This window comes from Diplotaxodon limnothrissa, linkage group LG22, assembly GCF_057381915.1.
Source record: "Diplotaxodon limnothrissa isolate DT_005_m linkage group LG22, D_limnothrissa_male_GT1.1, whole genome shotgun sequence".
In the NCBI taxonomy this organism is placed as follows: domain Eukaryota; kingdom Metazoa; phylum Chordata; class Actinopteri; order Cichliformes; family Cichlidae; genus Diplotaxodon; species Diplotaxodon limnothrissa.
Genome location: NC_140616.1, coordinates 23,702,460 through 23,723,330, shown reverse-complemented (window position 1 = coordinate 23,723,330; position 20,871 = coordinate 23,702,460). Strand labels below are relative to the sequence as shown.

General features: G+C 42.5%; 1 protein-coding gene across 1 annotated transcript; it reads left to right on the top strand.

The window, feature by feature from the left end:
* The first annotated feature begins 1,873 nt into the window (after positions 1 to 1,873).
* Positions 1,874 to 20,871, top strand: col9a2 (procollagen, type IX, alpha 2). The gene is made up of 32 exons (XM_085346395.1): positions 1,874 to 1,945; positions 3,090 to 3,164; positions 3,978 to 4,013; positions 4,110 to 4,172; positions 5,583 to 5,636; positions 5,990 to 6,025; positions 10,476 to 10,499; positions 10,629 to 10,682; positions 10,777 to 10,830; positions 12,317 to 12,367; positions 12,468 to 12,524; positions 12,614 to 12,667; positions 14,057 to 14,110; positions 14,229 to 14,282; positions 14,760 to 14,813; positions 14,929 to 14,982; positions 15,151 to 15,204; positions 15,304 to 15,357; positions 15,456 to 15,509; positions 16,229 to 16,273; positions 16,749 to 16,802; positions 17,104 to 17,157; positions 17,229 to 17,282; positions 17,372 to 17,443; positions 17,708 to 17,743; positions 17,850 to 17,894; positions 18,375 to 18,407; positions 18,612 to 18,758; positions 18,851 to 18,905; positions 18,991 to 19,179; positions 19,275 to 19,352; positions 20,666 to 20,871. Exons 1-32 carry the CDS (start codon positions 1,874 to 1,876, stop codon positions 20,869 to 20,871), a joined length of 2,076 nt encoding a protein of 691 aa, XP_085202521.1.

Here is a 20,871-nt window from a genome sequence, read left to right as displayed (position 1 = left end):
CTGTACACGTATATGCACTATATCCATTTATAAAAGCATGTGAGACATAAAAGGAACAATACATAAGGTTCTTTTTCATTAAACTAAGTTTGACTCTCTTACAACCTAAAGCTCTGAACTCTGCATTTGAGCTTCTTTTGAATCACTTTTTGTATTTCTCAGATTAATTGCATCTAAAATGAGTTCCTACTTGATGTTGCAACAGTCAACGGCTTGAAGGAAATGACTCATGGGAATTACAAGAAAGTACTATTTCTCATTTGCAGAACTTCGCTGACATTGACTTTTTAAAGATATTTGTGGGAGAGGTGCCACTGAAGTTAACACTTCGCAAAGGCATAATAAAGCAGAGGGCTGCTGCCTCCACAATGCCTGCTCATGGCCCCTGAAAAAAGGAAGATTCGGTGCACTCTTTTTAGATATGACTACACAAAGCACACGCCTTATATTATATCTTCATAATAATTTGGCTTATTTCATGAATGTACAGTATTGGCATCAAATGAAATGCAGAAAGAGGAAAACTGCGTAATATTTTGCAATCCTTTTCTGACTTAAGAAGCCAGTTGAACCCTTTTTTCTCTTGTATTGAATACTTTATATTCTAAAAGAAAAAAGCTGACATTGACGTTGTTTTGACACAAAAGACAAGTGTAAAATGTATTATACATAAACACTCAAATGGCTTTCTGCATGTTGCGTTTTAATTATTCTTGTTAATACTTTTTTTTGGTGGGGGTTTTTTTCAGCATGACGTAGTTTAGAGTTAATCCTTTGAGTAAAGTATGAAAAATGTAATACCAATTAATTTTGATTTAGCGAGTGATAGATTTGCAAATGGAAATGGGGAAAAACAAATCCAGCACAAAAGCCACCACTGAGATGTTTTCCCTAATTTATTGTTCGTGGGGGTGTGTTGAGATCCCCTGCAAAGTGTAATGGATCTCAATTCACTAATAAATGCATTTCCTCTCAACATACTCAGTACTGTCTTTATTATCACAGAGGACAGCAAATGCCCCGTTGATGGAGATCTTAGAGGCCCACTGGCATCTCTTGATGTGTCTTTGCTGCCATCTAGTGGCCACAGAGGCTAACGCTGGTGTAATAAAATTTCGGTACTATAGGGGTCACTGTGAGGTCATTTTTCACTGTTTTGCTAGTTTTTAGAGGCCACTTTGGATTAGTGTGGGAGCGAACGTGCTCTTTGCTTAATGACCACTAGATGTCAGTAAGTGACTTTGCTTGGTGATCAGGTGCATTATTTGGAAGTGCTCGCTCATCCCCTCTGTTAGCAAAGAAGATGCAGACACCCATTTTTGTGAACAAGCTTGAAAGTCACCAGTGCCTCCTCACTCACTGAATCACATCCATTTACATTTTTTTCTGAGGTTATTTTAGTACAGTGCGAGAAAACAAAACAAAAGGCAAGATGTGAATAAGGGAGGAAGTTGATGAAATGCTTGTGATTACACTCCAGTGTCATTAACTGCTCAGATCCCCCCAAATTTGGGAAGTTTGGTAAATCCTGCCCAACAGGATTTAGAAACTACACGTGTGTATGTGTGTGTTTTTACACTGTTGAGCCTGAGACAGAGAATTTTTCTTCTGCTTCCAGGGGCCAGCACTGGGGGCTGGACAACACCTCTCTTACTCTCTTTGCCCTACTCCCTCCCCACCCTCTTCAACTTGCCATCCATCCTGTGGGCTGTGCACACAGCACCCCCGACCTCCCCTCCTCCTCCTTCTTCTCTGACAGCTTTGCTCCACCAGCTCTGCACTGTGCCGGCCTTGAGAGGAGTAAGGGAGCAGAAAGAGGCACTAGAAGAGAGGATTTGCTCAACCGAGGAGAGACGGACAGGGGAGAGGGACCATGGCTGCTCTCTCTGCCTTGCTGAAGACCTGGGTTATTCTGCAGACCTTGTGCCTGGTTTTGGCTCAAGTGGTGAGTGGCACAGAAGAGCTCAAAACTTGATCGGGGCTCAAGGGTTCAGGGGGTAAGGGCCCTCGGTAAGGGTCCAGTCGGCTATGGATATCTTCAGGTGATCTTGTAGGTTTCGTGCCATCTTGGGCTGGATGAAGGGATTAAATAACCACAGCATGGAAGCAAGGATATAAGTGTGATGAGTACCCAGCTTTATAGAATGAATGTAGAAGAAAATGATTTTCAGGGGTGGAAGCTATCTTGTGGATCTTTCATGGATCACCCTTATCGTACACGGACTCTTAGGTCTTTCTAACCACGGCGCCCCCTCTTTTTTAAGGCACGGATTCATCATTACCTAGGCTACCTTTACAGGGGCCAAGAGGAGCACTATTTAACCAAGAATGATGGGATTTATTTTTTCAGTTTTTTGGGGGTCAAATCTTTGCAGCCATGCCAGATTTAAGGGGGGGAAAAGTCAGTGTGCACTGACACCGACACACAAACTTTGTCCACTGAGCGTGAAAGCTGTTATTCAAACAGACACCTACACGTTATCTTCTGGACTTACAGGAGTTTTCACTTTCAAGGATCATTCTGTGTTTTGTTTTGGGGGTTTTAACACCTGAAGAATTCAAAGTGGGATTTATTCTTTTATCACTTGATGGACTGACCCTTGCAATAAAATGTTGTTCAAGACAGGCAGTAGGATGGAGAAGGAGGGGGGTGGGTTGGGTGGGGGTAAACAGTGCCAGTCTTTTAGCCCTTCCTCCCACATTCCTCCTCGATCCTTTGTGTTTACCTCCTCAAAGATGCCAGTTTTATCATGTTATTTTTGTTGCAATGCTCCATGTTAATTAAACTCACTCGGCTTTCAGAGTTGCCCACCTTAACCTGCAGTAACCACTCCGATATTTGGTTCTATGATGGAGGGTTAGGTTATATTTCCTTATTTGGGAAAATAAAACATACATCAAATGTGTTTTCATTTTTATAAAAATCCATGAAAATTAATATCCACTATGATATTACAATATATATTTAACATCTGTTAGTTATATATTCCACAATGATACTGCATCCTGATTGTTGCTACAGGCTACTGCACAGAGTGAATTAGTAAATGTTGCTGTTTGACCTTTTTTCCTCTCTGTCTGTGTTTCAGAGGGGTCCACCTGGACCTCCGGGCCCGCCAGGCCCACCCGGCCCCTCTGGCACTCCTGGGTCAGATGGCATTGATGTGAGTATCCACACAGGTTTGCCAAATAGGTTTTCCCACAAAGCTCCTCATTGTGCTGGAGAAATACCAAATCAGGAGGTGTGGCGCAGTACTGAATTCATACCAGCAGAGAGCGCTGCAAATGAAAACACCGGCACAAAAGAGCTCTGTTCCCAGCAGAGAGAGGGGTCTTTGAGAAGAGATCCTTGCCTCAGACCCGAGTTTGGGTCACAGTAACGTGATATGTGCGAGTTACTCAAAGGGTTAACAACAGGCAAAGTTGTGTAAATGTGTTGGAAACAGAAGCTGCTCTAGAGCAGTGTGGAGATAGCATGCTTTATGGCTCAATACCAAATCAAATGTAAAAAGTCTCTTTTTTATTAGCATTTTAGCCAAAAAACTATTTTTAAAAGGCTCTTTATCTATCAATAAACGGTGTCAGTCTAGCATGTTATTAAACCTGTCACTCTTTGCTCACTCATCCAAAGGCTTAACAGTGGGATCAAAGCCTGATAGAAAACGCAGCCAGTGTAGACACACTTCAGAGTCCATCTAAAGATTGCTTATAATATCAACACTGGAGCAACTGATTAACATCTGCCCGTGCACCTCTCTGTGCTCAGTACAGTATATATTTATGTGGCACATTTTTCTCATGCTGTCTCGTGAAATTTGCGACGTGATAAATCTTCCTAAATTCATTTCTATGAGGCGATGCGTAGCAATGAAAGGCATTTAGGTGATGAATATGATACAGTTGTGAACACAAAGGTGTAACCATGGCGTGTACTGTATGTTTAGTTGGGTTAACACATGCCCTTTGTCTATCTGCAGGGAGAGAAAGGGCGTCCCGGGTCACCTGGCCCACCAGTAAGTCTGTACTGTCACGGTGCCAGTTTAATTTTGCAGCAACTTTAACTTGTGATTTACTTGAACACGGTTTTTACGGTGTGGATTTTGCTGTAGGGGCAGAAGGGAGAGCCAGGAGAGCCAGGTCCTGACGGATCACCCGGGGAGAATGGCATTGATGTAAGTAAACTGTGTGCAAGAGAGAATGAAAAAAGGAGAAAAACTTTTAAAAATATTGCTTCCAGATTTTGAACTTCAATTTTGAAACGTATTTTCACAAGTTTTACAGCTTTTCCTTCAGACAAACACCTCCTCCATGGCCATTCATACGATGCCAAAGTAATTAAATGATAGATTTCTGTAATTTTGTGCATTTACTTGTTACAACTCAAGGCCAAAGAGTCATGCTGACAGGGTTTTTTCATTTACTACAGCAGCGTTTCTTTATCATGAAGAAAAAATGAGACATACTGTTGAAATTGTGCTTCTTTTTCATATATTAAGATATCCATTGATTAAATGTGTAGTTAGATTTCTCTACATTGACAGAAAGGGTAGCTTCACTGATGTAAGAGCAAAACGGGTTGTTTGTGGCCTGCGATGTAAAATAAGTTTAACATCCCTGCACTAGAGGCTCAGTCTTGTTTGTTGTCCTATATCCTGGATGATCTTTACAACATGCTATGTTTGTGATAGCACAGTCTGAGCACCCACAGGTCAGTGTTTTGTAGCCAGGATATCAGGTTCAAAGCTACTACCAGAAGTTTTAGGACTACATTTCACAAACTCAATCCCTCTTCTTTGCTTTTAATATGTTTACCTCCATGCAACCACATCACGCTAAAATATGACTAGATAATAAAATACGCACTACAAGTGGTCTGTAAAAAGAAACCAGAAAGCTTGATTTTGTTGTACCTCACAGATTATTCATTTTTTTATCCAGGTATCTGTTTTAACAGTGCTGAAAGGGGCTGGTTAATATTTTTTTTTTTTCCTACATATTTACACCAGGTTTTTCCCCAGCTTTCCACAGAGAACATGAAACCTATCGAGAGTGGAGTTTGTCCAATTGTCATTGGAATAGATCAGTTTACATAAGAGCTTAGAATATTAGTAGGTGTTGATGACGTTAATCTGGTCTATATACTACACATTACTTGTTTTGCTCATGTATGTTTGTTTTAACTATAAAATAAGAGGCATATTATTATGGCATTGCAAGTCCTAACTACTGCCACTGTGCAGAGACAGAGACTCGTATATAACTGTGTCCTAGCTTTTTCAATTTGAGTTGCTGCTTCAGATGGAACTTGAGCATCAGTGCCAAACGGTCACATGCTAACAGAAGCACAAACACACACACACACACACACACAAAACCAGGCATTCCTCAGAGGTTAAGCCAGTAATCTGCCCCGGAATCTCAGTCTCAGGTTTGTTTCCCAATTACTTACCTGAACCAAGTCAACTTTGATTAAATGTGAGGTTAACCCTCCTGTGATGTTAATTATGTTTCATTTGTGACGGTTTTCAGTATATACTGCATAGCACATCTACCCGATTTCATTTCTTTCTGTTTGCCTCCAGGGTTTGATTGGAGCAAAGGGTGACCGAGGTCCTATCGGGAGACCTGGACCAAAGGCAAGTGTCTAAACCTTAACCTAAAAAGATTATTAGTGCAAAATCACAATTGTGCTGCTGTTCTGTGTGAAATCTGTTTGTGCTGCTGGTGGAATACTCTGAAAGGTTCAGATTTATAGAAATATAAAATCTCTGGGTAATGTTCCCTATGCCCTGTCACTGTGATGTTGAGAATGACGTCGAACTCCTGCTTGCAGGGGAAAGCGTGAGAATCGCTGTGTTGTTAAGGACTTTCTTTCATTCATCCTGGTGTGCTGTTTTCATTTCAAAAAGATATTGTCATTGTCATCTATATGTGTAATAATACCACAGTTAACCATCACAGATATGTTACTGATTTCTGTTGTTTGCAGGGTCAACCAGGTCCAACTGGTGAGCCCGGAACTCCTGTGAGTAAATCAATTTTTAACTGTCACTTTTTTTGGTTTTTGCAAACATTTTAAAAGAACTTAATATACAAAATGTCAACTCTAGTTTTCTGACAACTGCAGTTACAATGTAGCATCATAAACTGTACACAACAAACAGACACCATCACTTATTTCTTTGCATTTTACAACCCTGAGGTTTTGACTTTCCCATCCTATGAAACCATTTCTCCTTTTTGTTTTAGACAGAGAGAGTAGCAGATAGGGACTCATGACTCGGTGTAGTTAACAGGTGCATTTCTAATTCACTGTGGGAAAACAGAATGCCAGTTCCAGGTATTAAGACACAGCCTATTCAAAGAGAAGCTGAATAGCTTACCCCTTGAAGCTTATTTATATTGCTGTGGGAAATCTTTGTAAAGCAGATATAATCTGCTTAAGTGGCCATTGCCAGCTTGCACCATTGGGCATTATATATTAATTAACTTGTGATCACATCTTGGTGTTTTTTTTCCCCCTTCATGGGTTCCTGATCTTTGTTGTGGTCGTCGTGTTTTTCCGATTCTTCACATTGATTCCAATAATTTTAGCGATCTCCCTTTAGGATTTGTTTACATCTGTAATTCCGCATATGGAGGCTATCATCATCATCTTATAATCAGTGTTGGGAAGGTTACTTTTAAAATGTATTCCATTACAGAATACAGAATACATGCCCCAAAATGTATTCTGTAACGTATTCCGTTACGTTACTCAATGACAGTAACGTATTCTGAATACTTTGGATTACTTAATATATTATCATGCTTTTTACAACAACGTGAATGTACTATTGCTGTGTGATTCATTACTGTTACTGAAGGTCCGCGACTCCGAACTGTAGTAAAGGGACCTCTGACTAATACGGCGGGGTCCCTGTCGGCTCGTAGCCGAAAAATAGCTTTACTTTGTTGTGTGGGTCAACTTTTCTTGCGAGAGACAGAGAGAGGCGTTGAAAGGCTGCTCCAACGGAACTTATTGTTTTCGGAGGAAAACACGAACACGGTGTACAGTCGAGTCTTAATAGCTTACTTACAACTGGGCTCGTCAGGCACTCTTCTTGGCTGCAGTGGTTATTATTATATTTACATGCTTCCAGCTCCCGTTTTTTCTCAATGACAACTCGTACCTTTCCATTATCCTTTTTTCTCCCTCCTCGCGCTCACAGACCCATAACGTGTATGGCAGTCCATTCTCCCTGCAGCACGGACTACACTGCCCATGATGCTACATTCTTTAGGGCTATGCCTGTAGCATTCTGCCTGTTAGCTTAGCACAACAACAACGAAAAGGCGCTCTCTCACCCAGGAAACACACAGTCGCAGAGAGAGAGCGTCGCCCTGTAACCATGGCAACCGTAACGCTGCCCCCTGGAACAACAGAACGTAGCTGTCAAACAAAACCGAAACAGTCCTGACCCGCGACAAAATGAAACAGGAAAGTACCGCAGTGTAATCCATTTATTTCAACAAAGTAACTGTATTCTGAATACCACCTTTTTAAACGGTAACTGTAACGGAATACAGTTAGGGGAGACCGGGGATAGTTGTAACGTGGGTCAGTTGTAACACTTCCAATTTCTCCAATCAGGGCTAAGTTTCAAATGATGTGACTCATCCTGTGCATGCCCAACTCAGTTCTGCTATCACATGTGAAAAATCAGCACATTTTGTCAAACACAGACAATTTAACACGAAAAAAAGTAATTTGTATGCCAAAAAGTAAGTTTTTCTACTTTATTTCAATTTCTAATAGCATTATCTGCTTTGCAGTTAAACTCATCAAACTTGAATTATGTTATTTGTATGTCTATGGGGATATATTCTGTGTAGGTCTTTAGTGCTAATGTTTTAGCCGTTGGCTGTAATGTTAGCGAGTTCATGGCTATAGGAGTCTGGGTCAGTTGTAACAGCAACAGTCTGGGTCAGTTGTAACAATAATGCAGATGTTACAACTTACCACACTATTACTTTAACTTATATTAAACAAGTTGGGGCAACAACATCAGCAGAGAGAGGTTCACTGGTCACATTTGTATATGCGGTTAATGCCATTGGCAACACAATTCCTCCACTGTTTGTGTTCCCACACATACATTATGCAGACCTCTGTGTCAGAGATGGACCAGTAGGAAGCACTGGTAGTGGAAATAAGTCAGGATGGGTGCAAGAAACAGATTTCCTCATCTTTCTGAAGCACTTTGCAAACCACACCAAGGTAAACCCTGAAAAAAATAATGGAATTGCGATGCTGGTGAACAACTACATTTTTTCAGCTTCATTGTTATGTTTAAAATTGGTGCAAGAGCTGTAGGTTATAATGCCCACTGAGCCAATGAGGCCAAACTCAAGGAAGACCAACCAAAATTAATGAAATATTCATTTGCAGAAAATTCCATAATTTGTCTTTTTTGGGGGGTTGGAATATGCTCAAAAGCTAGATTTCTGCATTCTGTCACACACACACAGAGCTACATAAATGGCTCTAAGTGCATTCATGTGTTGAATAAACAAAGATTACATGTTAATGTTTTGTTAGTACCCTTATTTCATTGTGTTACATTTTACCCCAGGATATGTTACAACTAACCCAGACTATGGGGTTAATTGTAACATTTCACTCTTTGTGTTTGAGACCATACCATGCAATGGGTAACTGTGCTGCAGAGAAAATAGTTGCACTATTTAATAGCAGAGACATGTAAATACTTTGCATTACATTTTGAATCCACTACCTTAAAAGAGCTCCAATTTACAGACAGAAATGTCTGTAGACAGAAATGTCAAAAATGTTACAACTATCCCCGGTCTCCCCTACTTATATTTTGTATTTTGTATTTTGTATTTTAAATACGTAACGGTACATGTATTCCGTTACTCCCCAACACTGCTTATAATGAGGAAAATTATTATTATACTCTCACTGATTCATTCAGAAAATGTGTTGGAAAAAGCAGCCAGAAATGCACAGGAGCAATCGACGAGACAAGACACAACAGTGGTTGCAGATTATGTTGCAGATTATGTACAGAAATATTTAACAGTCCACGAGGGCTGGCTTGCTTTAAGTGGTCGTGTGAGAAACTGCAGTTTTTGGCACTAAAGATTTTCAGCCTTCAGAGGTTGCTCTCCACTACTTATATGCAAAGCCAAAAGGCTTTTCGTGTGGCTCCTATATATCATTCATTTCATTTTTTTCTGTTCAGTTACTCTGAGTGATGAATAAGTGATACCCAGTATTTAATATGTATTATGATTGGCACCATTCGAAACACTACCCAGTGATGGAAAGGAAACAACTCATCTCTTATATTATTTTATGAGGCAGCCATGCAATTTACTGCCAGGGACCTTCAGTCAAAATGTTTAGATAACACTTTTTTCTAATATCTCTATTTAATCTGTTATGCATGTATTCGAGAGACGTGCAATATCTGACTTTCTAACTGATCTCTAACAGCTTACTGGATCTTGTTGTTGTAGATCCAGTAAGCAGTTTGAAACCTGGAAATTCCCTGAGAACATAACTATCAGATAGAGATTAGAATAGAATAGTTTCATAATATACAAGTACATTCATGTAAGGCTGTATTGAAGTTCAGTGCTTGAGTAACTGTGCTCTCTGTATATTAATATAAAATGACTAATTGGCTAACATTATCTCATAGGGCTCTCGGGATACTTAAGAAATGAGTTATGATTGACTGAATTAGGCATTCTTTGCGAGCCTGCTCAGTTCTCTAACAAACACATTGCAACACAGCTGGTTTTTTAAGGCAACCTCCTTAGTGCCTTTTAGGTCACGCATGAATGCCTGACCAGCTGTGCCTCAATTTGGGTTCAGTTTATCCAAATGTGCTGTAAGATTTCTGCAGCTGACACGAGCCTGATGTAATCCTTAATAAAGGAGTCACACTCCATATTGTCATTAGATTCAGCCATTCCACACAAGCGATCATGAAGCATCAGCTGTAGCAGTCTTTCGCCACTAGGTGGTGCTCGATGTCCATCTATTGCACATCTTTGTAAGTCCAGCGTCATTCAATGTCATGCTTGAGCACAACACTATTAGTTAATCCGTTATTTAGCGTTAACAGGCGTACTGTCTGGGGGCTGTGCCGTACACCCAGCTGTCTTACGCTCCACAGACAGGAGATCCAGCCCTGTGGGCTGTTCTTCCTCCAAGAAGGCTTACTTACTTAATTACTTTGTTTATAATTAATTCCAAGCAAAAGACACAGCAAACACAGACTGATTGTGTTCTGTGTCTTTGTTCCTGAGCGCTATTTAACCTGCACTGACACTGTACACACGCATTACTGAATTCCTGCATTTGTTTTTAATTGGCTTTTGGAAACATTAATTGATACTCTGATGGATTGGTTCCACTTGTTACACAGTAATTTAACCCCTTGTCACTTTTGTCCACACAGGGACCTGGCCTTCCAGGACTGGCTGTAAGTAGCTTCTCTGGTATTGTGCAGTTATGCCTTCAACTCTTTAAAGTGTGGCAATAATTTGTCTCTGGTGGGATAAGTACATATCATCTTGTTTGTCACGCTCACTAACATAACTGTCCTGTATAGGGTATTCCAGGCCCAATTGGTCTCCCTGGTGAGATCGGACCAACTGGACCAAAGGTAAGGAAACTCCAGCTTCAGTTTATTATGGGGGCCTTTGTAACTTCTCAGAAGCTCTTAGTCACAATTTCTTACTCTCCTCACAAACATTTAGGGTATCCTTGGACCACCGGGACCTCCAGGACTTCCTGGACCTCCGGGCAAGCCGGTAATTGCGAGGAAAAATCGTATGAATTGTCATCTTTCTTTCTGACTCTATGTCACAAAGATCCTCGAACTAAACACAAAACCACCTTTTGAAAAGCCTGTTTTTAAAAAAAAACCCATACACTAGTGTATCATATGTAGGTTTCCTTGTTGTTGTAGATCCATTAAGCAATTAGAAATCTGGAAAGATAGCATAAGCAACAGCCATTAACTGAAGCATTGCTTAAGACAGCAATCTCAGCATGTCAGCTGGTCTCAGTGCCTGCCACATCAGCTGATGCTCACCTGTGCATCCTATTAGCAAGTCTGATGTAGGGCATGCTATTCAAGCTGCTCCAACCGGCATAAAGTTGATGCTGCTTCTGCAAGCCGCATTGGGCCTAACATCTACTTCTACAATAGCGCCTCTATTTTATGCTATTTTCTGACTTATTCAGCGTCACGTTCTCTGTTGTTGGTGTCTGCTCTGGTCTTGATGCTACGCTATATGCTGTTAGGCCTCCTTAGCATGTGTGGTGAGGTTCCAAATATAAATAGTGCAGATGGAACAATTAGCCTGATATTAGTAAATGTTACATTAACATAAAAAATAATACCTGTTTGAACATGAAATATTTTATAATTGTATTGTTTACTTGCAGAACAGTTCATAGCGCTCTAGAGGACAAACATTCACAACGCCACTGCCTCATCCCAATTCCATTACACATAAGCACTAAAGCGCTGCTTGAATGTACTCAAAGTTAATCCACAGAAAGGATGTCACAGTAAACAATACATGAAGGCACTGAGACTGGTGAGATCGGCTTTAAAAACTTAATAAATAAGCTACCGGGAGTTCATTAGGCTTAATCAGGCGTACATTTTCATCAGTCTAATTGTTGCTGACTGAAATGACTGAATGAGATCACAGGCAAGGACATACTGCTGATGCCATGCTTAATGCGTGCTCTATCCAGCACACAGTTAATGTTGGCGTGTGTGTTTTTAATGCGCCGAATGGTAACAAAACACCAAGCGCAGCCAGAGATGACTGCTGCTTGAACAAGTCCCAACAGACACTAAGTGGTGATGCACTAAAAACAGTTTTAAGAGGTATGCTTTTAAGTCATTTTCCAGCGGCGTATGAACTCTCCTGTGTGCATCTCTGTGATTCCAAGAAGGGGAGGGGGGTGCTTCATTGAGAGTGATGTTCCCAGCCCAGGGGAGTGTATTTGTTTAGCTTTAGTGCTGTCCTAGGGTAAATAAACCCCCATTAGATCAGTGGGCTGTCTCATCTGGCTGTTGCAGAAATACATCAGCACCTGTAGAGATACTTTAACTTTCTAACTCAATCTATAAACAGAGAGGGGGGAAAATGGAGGAAGAAATAGATGGAGTGAAAGAAGGAGAGAGTGCTGGCTCAGCTTGGGAGGGTGGTAGACGCAACTGACTGCCAACTGTGACTGGGTGACTTTGCTCATCCATGTATCTGTCTGTCTGCTTAGGGTCCTCCAGGCAAGTTTATTGTTGGAGAAGAGGGTAGTGCAGATTTCGAGGTAAGATCTAAAGATTCCTCCTCTCTTGCAAATCTATTCTGACACAACTTCACATTTTATAACCCATACACTGCATATCCTTCTCACTATCTTTTCCCAGTGTCCTCTCAACTGCCCAGCAGGACCTAAAGGCCCACAGGGACTGCAGGGAGTCAAGGTGAGTAATCTGTCTGATTCAGGCATCAGTGATCGTTTCGCATTACCAAATTATTATGACACCATCCTGCCTAATTGTTTCCCCTCTAGGGACACAAAGGACGTGCCGGTGCTCTCGGAGATCCTGGCAGCATTGGAAGACCGGTGAGCTGCTACAATCTCCGCTTGAGAGGATATGCGCGTGCACTCAGACACCCATACGTGTACATGCCGTACAGTTGCTTTTGCACACTCACCCACCGTACAGGACCAAGGGGAGGCGAGGATTAGCTCTAATGAAGCCCCCTGAGGCACATGACTGGCATTAATCTGGCTGCGATTAGTCAGGCCTGGCCCTGGCTCTGGAGTCAGCACGCAGCAAGCCAGATGAAAGGGGTGGTGAGGAGCCAGGTACATGAAGAGTTGGATGAGAGAGTCAGGGTTAGCGCGAGCCTCTCACCTCGCTGTATTAAGCAGAGCTAATGAGCATACTGTGGGCTCCAAGGGAGCGGCTAGCCAAGCCCCAGGAATTAGCCTCTGATCTTCCCACACAAGGAGCTTTCTGGCAGCGCTTGCTTTAGATGCTCAAAACACTCAACGCATCAAGCAAGCGCTCCTCCGAGGCCGACCAGTATTTTAAAGGAGCTGCCTGGCTCTCTTTTCTTCTAAAACACAATGAAAGCTGTTTACATCCTCACCAGTTGTTTAAATGGATACCAACAGGGTTTGCTGTATCACTGATGCCCACGTGATGCCAAAGATGGAGTAAGACTATCAGATTTATCTTTAAAGTGCGAAAAAAAAAACAAGAACTTAATGAACCTGCTGAGGATGGCGAGCAAGATTCTGGAAACCCAGCAAAAATAATATTTCTTTATTGGCATATAAACAAATGGTTTGAAGTGTCCAGTTCAGGGGTCGCATCATTAAAAGGCCAGGCTAATAGACTGCTCAGGCTAAACTGAGTGTTGATGAAAAGTGTGTAACTTCAGCAGGGAAACAATTAGGCCAGCTTAGCTTATTGTTGAGCTGAGCATCTAACTGAGTTCCTAAATCCTCCCAGTAACGCGAAAATCTCCCTGATTATGTTTGTTTAATCCGTGGCCTTCTGGATATGCAAAAACAAGTCGTGCTTTCGGGGAGTAACAATTGGCGCTTTGACTATTATTCCCGGTTTGCCCAAGATTTCAGTCTTTATGCTAAGCTTATCCCGACTTATCCCGGCACAAGAGCGCCATCGAGTCTTCGTTTCCGCCCCTTTAACAGTCTTGGCAAACCCATTATGCGCTGATTGAACTGCTTCAGGTGCTGAAGACCACCAGAGGATGGTGTGAGCAGGCTGCAGATCATCGATACATGCAGATATCAGAAACGGGTTTCAATGAGATTTTTTGGTAAATGTTTGCAAGTCAAACATATAGAGACAAAACTAAATGAAATCTGTGGTTTGATTAAACGTTTTTCAAGGTTTCACAATTGCTTCCCGGCACATATGCTACAGGGCGAAGCACATACTTATTATTATTAATAATCTTTTTTTTTGTTCTTCATCAGGGCCCCAAGGGAGAAGTTGGCATCTCTGGGGAGCAGGGCATCCCAGGACCTTCAGTATGATGATAATTGAATATTTATAATTTTCATATTATAATCTACATAGTATCATCTCAAATAGCCATTTCTTGTGGACAACGGTGTCTGTCTTACCATAGTTTGCCTCTCTTCTAAGGGTCCCATGGGTCTGAGTGGTTATCCAGGAATGATGGGTCCCAAAGGAGAACCAGTGAGTACTACACTCAGTTTATCACATATAAAAAGCATATTGGCTTTTTGTTTTTCTCCCTCTTTCTCTCTCTCTCAGTACTGCTCTCATTCTTAGATGAGCACCAAGGAGGCACAGCCAGACTTGCCCCCACTCTACAAACATCATCCATTACCAGCAATGGGGACATATGGAAATGATGCTAACACAAATCTCTCTCCCTCTCTAATGAGTTGGGGTTGTCTGGGTCCACGGTGCCTCCATCTGTAGTTAATGATCCGCTGTAGCCATCCGTCTTACTGTTAACATTAGCCACGTTAGCCAAGTTAGCACCCCGGCTTAGTGCCAAAGCAAGAGTGCCTGGCTCTCTGTGTAGCTCCCATTAAAGAAGTGAGTTAAGCTCTAATTATCCCTTTATCACAATGAGTGGTAGGCTACCGCGACTTAGCTCCCTCTCTGATCCGAACAGATTGATGGCACTTTGTTGTTTTCCCTCAGGGCCCTGGTGGGTACAAGGGCATCGGCGGACCAGTAGGACCTCCTGGGCCACCTGTAAGAACGCACACACTTAAAGACACGCAAATACAAATTCAGCTACTCATATAAAGAGGTATATTCATACACTGAATTCACTAAGGCAACTGTGAGTCTGCTCTTTTCTTTTCAGGGTGAAGAAGGACCTCATGGACCACCTGGAGAGCCAGGCGATAAAGGAGACAAAGTGGGTGACTCTTGTAGTGGTTTCCCTGAAAGTTTTTTTTTTTTTTTTTTGTCAAGGCAGTGGTGTGTGTAAAAAAAAAAAGAAGAAGCTATTTCAGAGCTTGAATGGAGGCAGCGATACTGATGTGCGCCGTGGCTCTACTGAGGCTGATTTCTTTATCTTCTGCAGGGCAGCCGAGGTATCCAAGGCCCACAGGGTGCAGTTGGCAAAAAGGGAGAGAATGTGAGTGAACGCACTTTTGTTTTTTCAGGCCACAGTTGTGGAGGTGCTTGGCAAGGTGTGCCAAATGAAGTCCACTGACTCATCTGCCTGCTTTTTCAGGGTCTGCCGGGTATTGATGGGAAAGATGGCACACCTGGCATTCCTGGAATCAAGGTAAGTGTGTGCCAGCAGTGATAATGATGAGTAACTTCAATCGGAGGTGAAAAAAACAAAAACATTAATTTATTCTTCTTCTGCTCTCATTTATGCAGGGTGGCCCCGGTCAGGCCGGGATGCCCGGTCCTCCTGGTCCTCAGGGAGCAGCGGTGAGTGATCATTCGACGGGGGCGTGCGTGTTTTGTCGGAGAACTGTTCGACAACGCCGCCAAAAAAAAAAGCACATGCAAATAAACAGTCATTGTCACTCAGACCACGTAGAAGCGCAATCTGTTCTTCTCTTGAATTCAACAAAGCCAGAACACAGACAAGGGAAACCAGCTTGAAGCGGTGTGTAAAATTTCGGTGTGTTTTGTTTTCTGGGCAGTCATCCAGGTTAACAGTGACCCCGTGACCCATGCTGCTTTAGAATAAAAAGCACCTTGAAAATAGCATTCTCTCTTCAACCGCAAGCAATTTATCACAATCAGACCAGTGGGTAGACATAAGTGTGTGTTTGTGCGCGCGCCGTTCTGACTAACGGGTAATGGAGCATGAGATGTGCACTGCATGAGATGCTGCGCGGTCACTGCAGTGACACTAACACTCCCTAAAACTCATACACTGCAACTTAGCCTGCTTTATGTCAAACTGTGATACAGCAACCACACACACACACACATAACATCACTGCAAGGTCTACAACTGTGGCAATCACACCACAAGCCTATTTTTACCATTATCATTATATCAAACTGCATTATTACCGCCAACTGCCGACGCCTACGTAGCCATGTGCATTTCATGCTTGCGTTCCTGAAACGTGTCTGATGTGCAGATATGTAGCTTTGATTAGGACTGTTTTCAGCATTGTTTATTCCATCTTCAGGGATTACCTGGCAGCCCAGGAGCTAAAGGTGGACCTGGAGCAAAGGTATGCCTTCTACATGTTCATACTGCAAGTTTGAGATAATGCAGCCCGGGGTATGTACATGAATTCCCTGTGAGCCAAAGCTTAGGCTTCAGACTCCTCTAAACACCAAGTTTCCAGACAGTGCTTCCACTCTCGTCTCCATATGTCAGTGAGAGTGGATATTGCTAACATTGCCATTTTAGACACACACAGCTCTGGCAGTGAGAAGAGAAGCCCCAGCCACCTGCTTTTTAAACCTTTTGTCTGAGAGATGCGTAAAGGGAGGGGAACTACAACAACTTGTTTCAGACTCTTGATGAACTAAGAAGATTTAACCCCCCCGCTCTATGTTGGACTGTGAATCGTGTACATTTTCTCTAATAGAGTCCATGAATAAAAATGATGTGGAAATGAGCATAACAGGTTTTCATGTTCTTGTAATGTGTGTAATGTGTGCCTTTCTTTTAATATTCTTCTTATAATATTCTTTTTCTAGGGGGAACCTGGACCTAGAGGTCATGTTGGCTTGCCTGGGCCCTCTGGACCTTTGGTAAATATATGATTGTTTCTCTTCTTTGTGGTCAACTTGAATTTCAGGGTTTTTTTAATATAGCACCAAATCGCAACAACAGGCACCTCAACAGTCTTTATATTGTAATATAAAGACTGTGGTAATAGATAACAATCAGATGACTCCCTATGAGCAAGCGCTTGGCAACAGAGGGAATGAAAAGTAAGGATCTGGTTAGTGTCTACCCAGATGCTTACTCTGGATGGCATTCATAGCAAAGTAGAAAAACCGTTAAAAGCTATAGCATATAGTGAATAATTGTACTTTCTCCCTTTCTCAGGGTGAGCCTGGTATTCCTGGTGAGCCTGGTATGCAAGGAATCCCTGGACCTAAGGTACAAACCTGAATATCACAATAAAACACTAGCGGCAGCTGCTGCTTACTCACCTCACCTGATGTCCGCAGGGCGACAGAGGGGAGCGAGGACCAGTTGGGCCACAGGGAGCAGCCGGCAAGCCTGTAAGCTGCACCGTGTCTTTTTCAGACATCATAACGCGCTCTTTACTTCAAACACATCATGCAGCAGAGCTTCTGTTTTCCCCTCACAGGGAAGCAAAGGAGAGAGAGGGCCCATCGGTGTGCCTGGCGCCCAGGGTCTCAGTGGAACAAAGGGAGACAAGGTCTGTGGACTTTGTGATAATGCAGTTACACAAAGCTGCATATTGGGGGCAGTGTTTACTCACAGTGAAACCCTTGAATGAGTGAAGCAATATAAATGATAATCTAGGCATAATCATGTTCCTTGTTTTAGAAATGAGGCAACATCTTTCTTAGTTTGTGGTCTCTGGTGTCGCTGGTTTCAATCAGTACTGAATCCTTGTTTTTCTGAGGATAATCCAGTTTACATTTGTCCACATTTACATTTACTCCGTCTCTCCTGCCAGGGCTTCCAAGGAAAAGTCGGGTCAAAGGGGGGCATTGTGAGTAGCACCTCTTTTAAACTGCACCACTGGCTCCGTACTTAAGAATACTTTCAAGAGCCTTTTTCATTCCCCTTATTCTTCGTTACCTCTCTGTCGCTTTTAGGGTGACCCCGGAGTCGAGGGATTGGCCGGCGAAAAAGGCGAAAAGGTAAAAACGTGGACATTTGTTCCAGCACAGACTTAAGCTGCTTTAAAGTAGTTGGTGGTTTTTGTTGCCATAAGGACCACAAAAAGTTTCCAAGTTTGAAAAGAAAAAGGAAATAAATAAATGCAACTTTTAGGCTTTAGATAAAAAAAAAAAAAAGGTTTAAACATTTGGTTCTGGAGGCATCAAAGCAGAGAGTTGTATACAAGAAAATGTTGGAAGCATTACCAAAGTTAAGAAGAAGAAGAGGATGTCTGTTTTTTTTCAAATTTGCATACAAATCCCCATTATAATCCAGATGGCAAATAAGCTATTTACATGACAGTGAGGCAATGATGCACATTTGGGTCTTTGAAGCTGCATTTTTAGATGTTCATTTACAATATTCATCCTTGAATTATTGCTCAGTGAGTGTCTCCGAGGCGCAAATGATGGATGGAAATGATGAATGGGGAAAATGACTTTCTGTCTTTGCTGTGACAGGGTTTGTCTGGCGAACCTGGGCCCAAAGGACAGGTGAGAGTTACAACGAGTAGAAATCTGACTGCAGGGATGGACTTGTTTTGCTTTATTCTTTCCTTAGTCATATCCACCTTTCTATAAGTCAACCCTGACCTTTAACTCTGTAACCCAAAGCCTATGGTATTAATTATAAGAGTTAATTCTCATTATTCATGATGTGTTGGGCCTCACTGGGTTGATTCTCTTTTTTCTTCACAGCAAGGAATCAGGGGTGACACTGGACACAATGGACCCACTGGAGATCCTGGCAAACCAGGAGACCAGGGACCACTGGGGCTGCCCGGTCCTAGGGGGCTTAATGGAGAACGAGGAGTACCCGGTATGCCGGGCATTCAGGGACCAGCAGTGAGTCCAGTTCCACTCTTAATCACAGACACATACAGACAGAACACCAATCAGTGTTTAGTCAGTGCTCAGTGTTCTCCTCCTCTCTCCAGGGACGTGATGCATCTGACCAGCATATTGTTGAGGTTGTGCTGAAGATGATGCAGGGTGAGCATCTAGACCTGCTTTAATCTCCTGAGGAAACATCAAAGATCAGTTAATCAAAATGATGATGTCCTCTCTTCCGTTACAGAGAGGCTAGCGGCCGTGGCAGTAAGCGCCAAGAGGGCTGTGCTTGGTGGTGCAGGTGTAATGGGGTCTCCCGGACCGCCTGGACCTCCAGGGGCATCTGGGCCTCAGGGACCACATGGCTTACCTGGTGCCCGCGGCATCCCCGGCATTATTGGAGCACCTGGGCAAATTGGAAACACAGGGCTTAAGGGTAAAACTAAACATTAGTACTTTTGCATATTGTTGAACTTCTCAGGCATTAAACGTGTTTTTTTAAACGTGTTTTTTTTCTTTCATCTACCTCAGGAAAAAGAGGTCCAAAGGGAGTGAGAGGTGATCCAGGTAGACCTCACTCAGGTCCACCAGGAGCTCCAGGAATACAAGGTAAGACCTGAAGCCTTCTAAATGAACCTGTAAGGTAAGATTTTGTGCATATTCCTAGGCAATTCAGTTCAATTTGATTCAATTCAGTTTATTTCATGACGTTTTAACAAACACTGTCAGCTCAGGGCACTTTATATTATAGGGTTAAAGACCCTCCAATAATACAGAGAAAACCCTGGCAATCAGACAACCCACCATGAACATGCACTTGGCGACAGTGGGGAGGAAAAACACACTTTTATAAGGAGTTAAGTTGTGTTAAGCTGATGTAAATTACATGATATCACAGGATCTGTCAAATCTGTGTAATTCCACCTCCATCATGGCTGGGCCTCAGCAGAATGCCACTAAAAACTGTGCAAATCACACAGTACTCACTGTCACTGCAATCTGAGGGCAGAACCACAAAATCTAGTGACATTGCCACCTAAAACTTTGTTATAAAAAACAAAAAAAAAACCTTCTTGTTTACAGCATACTCTCATTTTCAAATTTTAAGATGCAAATGGGAGTGCCAGAGGGATGGAGAATTTTTGAATAGTAATATTCTGGTGACTGGGCCAAAAGTCAACACAGCTGCTGCATAAACGTAACTTACAATGGATTCACTTGTGAAATCAAGAAATTTTAAGATTCTGGACAGCCTTTAAAAAAAAGTGCAGTGTGCGTGTGACACAGCAATACAATCAAATGCAGTAAAGTCAGAACCTGTGTATGAGCTCAAATGTGTCTCTTCATCCCTTCACATGGATTTTGTTGGTCTCTAAAGAAGCAGAGAAGCTTCAGTGGACATTTAAGTCACATGTACATCAACGTGTACTCACAAAGTGTGTCTCAATTGCACTTCGCCTACATTCAACCTAGCTTTTATACCTCAGTCGAGTGTAACAATCTTTTCTTGGGGCACTGTAGTAGTCCTTCCACAAAGTTTTTTTCATGAACACAGATAAGAAGAGGAAGAAGAAAGGTACTGCAAGCAACTGAAGGACCTGACATTACTGCTCTCGCCACAGGAGAGCCTGCTGAAAGGCATTTTAAAGGCATCATTAACTCCAGTCATTTAACAGATGCTCTTGAATGAAATGTAATAGGCTTGCAACAGCACACGCTAATTCAAATACAGGGAAACACACTCACACTTCTGTGTGCACACATGCACACAACTTAAATATATGCATGCATACAGTACACACATGTAATCCAAGTCCAGAATGGGGTTTCCAACCCTTAGAATGAAATTTGGTGCAGTTAATCTTTTTGACCCCTCGAAATCAGTTAAATCCCATTTGATGTTAAACTCTGTCACTCTGCAGGCCCCCCCGGTATCGATGGAGTGGCTCGGGACGGTAGGCCCGGAGAGAGAGGACCTCAGGGAACACCTGGAGAGGCCGGTCGCCCCGGTAAGTCGGGCCCGCCGGGTCTCCCGGGATTCTGCGAGGCAGCGATGTGCCTGGCCGCGTCTGCTTACACCTCACCGAGACTACAGGAGGCGGGAACGATCAAAGGACCCAATGTTTAG

What these genes read in the sequence shown, in the direction of transcription:
- col9a2 (XM_085346395.1), top strand. Translation starts at nt 1,874, where the DNA reads ATGGCTGCTCTCTCTGCCTTGCTGAAGACCTGGGTTATTCTGCAGACC. An exon ending in CTGGGTCAGATGGCATTGAT is followed by an intron (nt 3,165 to 3,977) that starts GTGAGTATCCAC and finishes GTCTATCTGCAG; the next exon opens with GGAGAGAAAGGGCGTCCCGG. An exon ending in TCGGGAGACCTGGACCAAAG is followed by an intron (nt 5,637 to 5,989) that starts GCAAGTGTCTAA and finishes TGTTGTTTGCAG; the next exon opens with GGTCAACCAGGTCCAACTGG.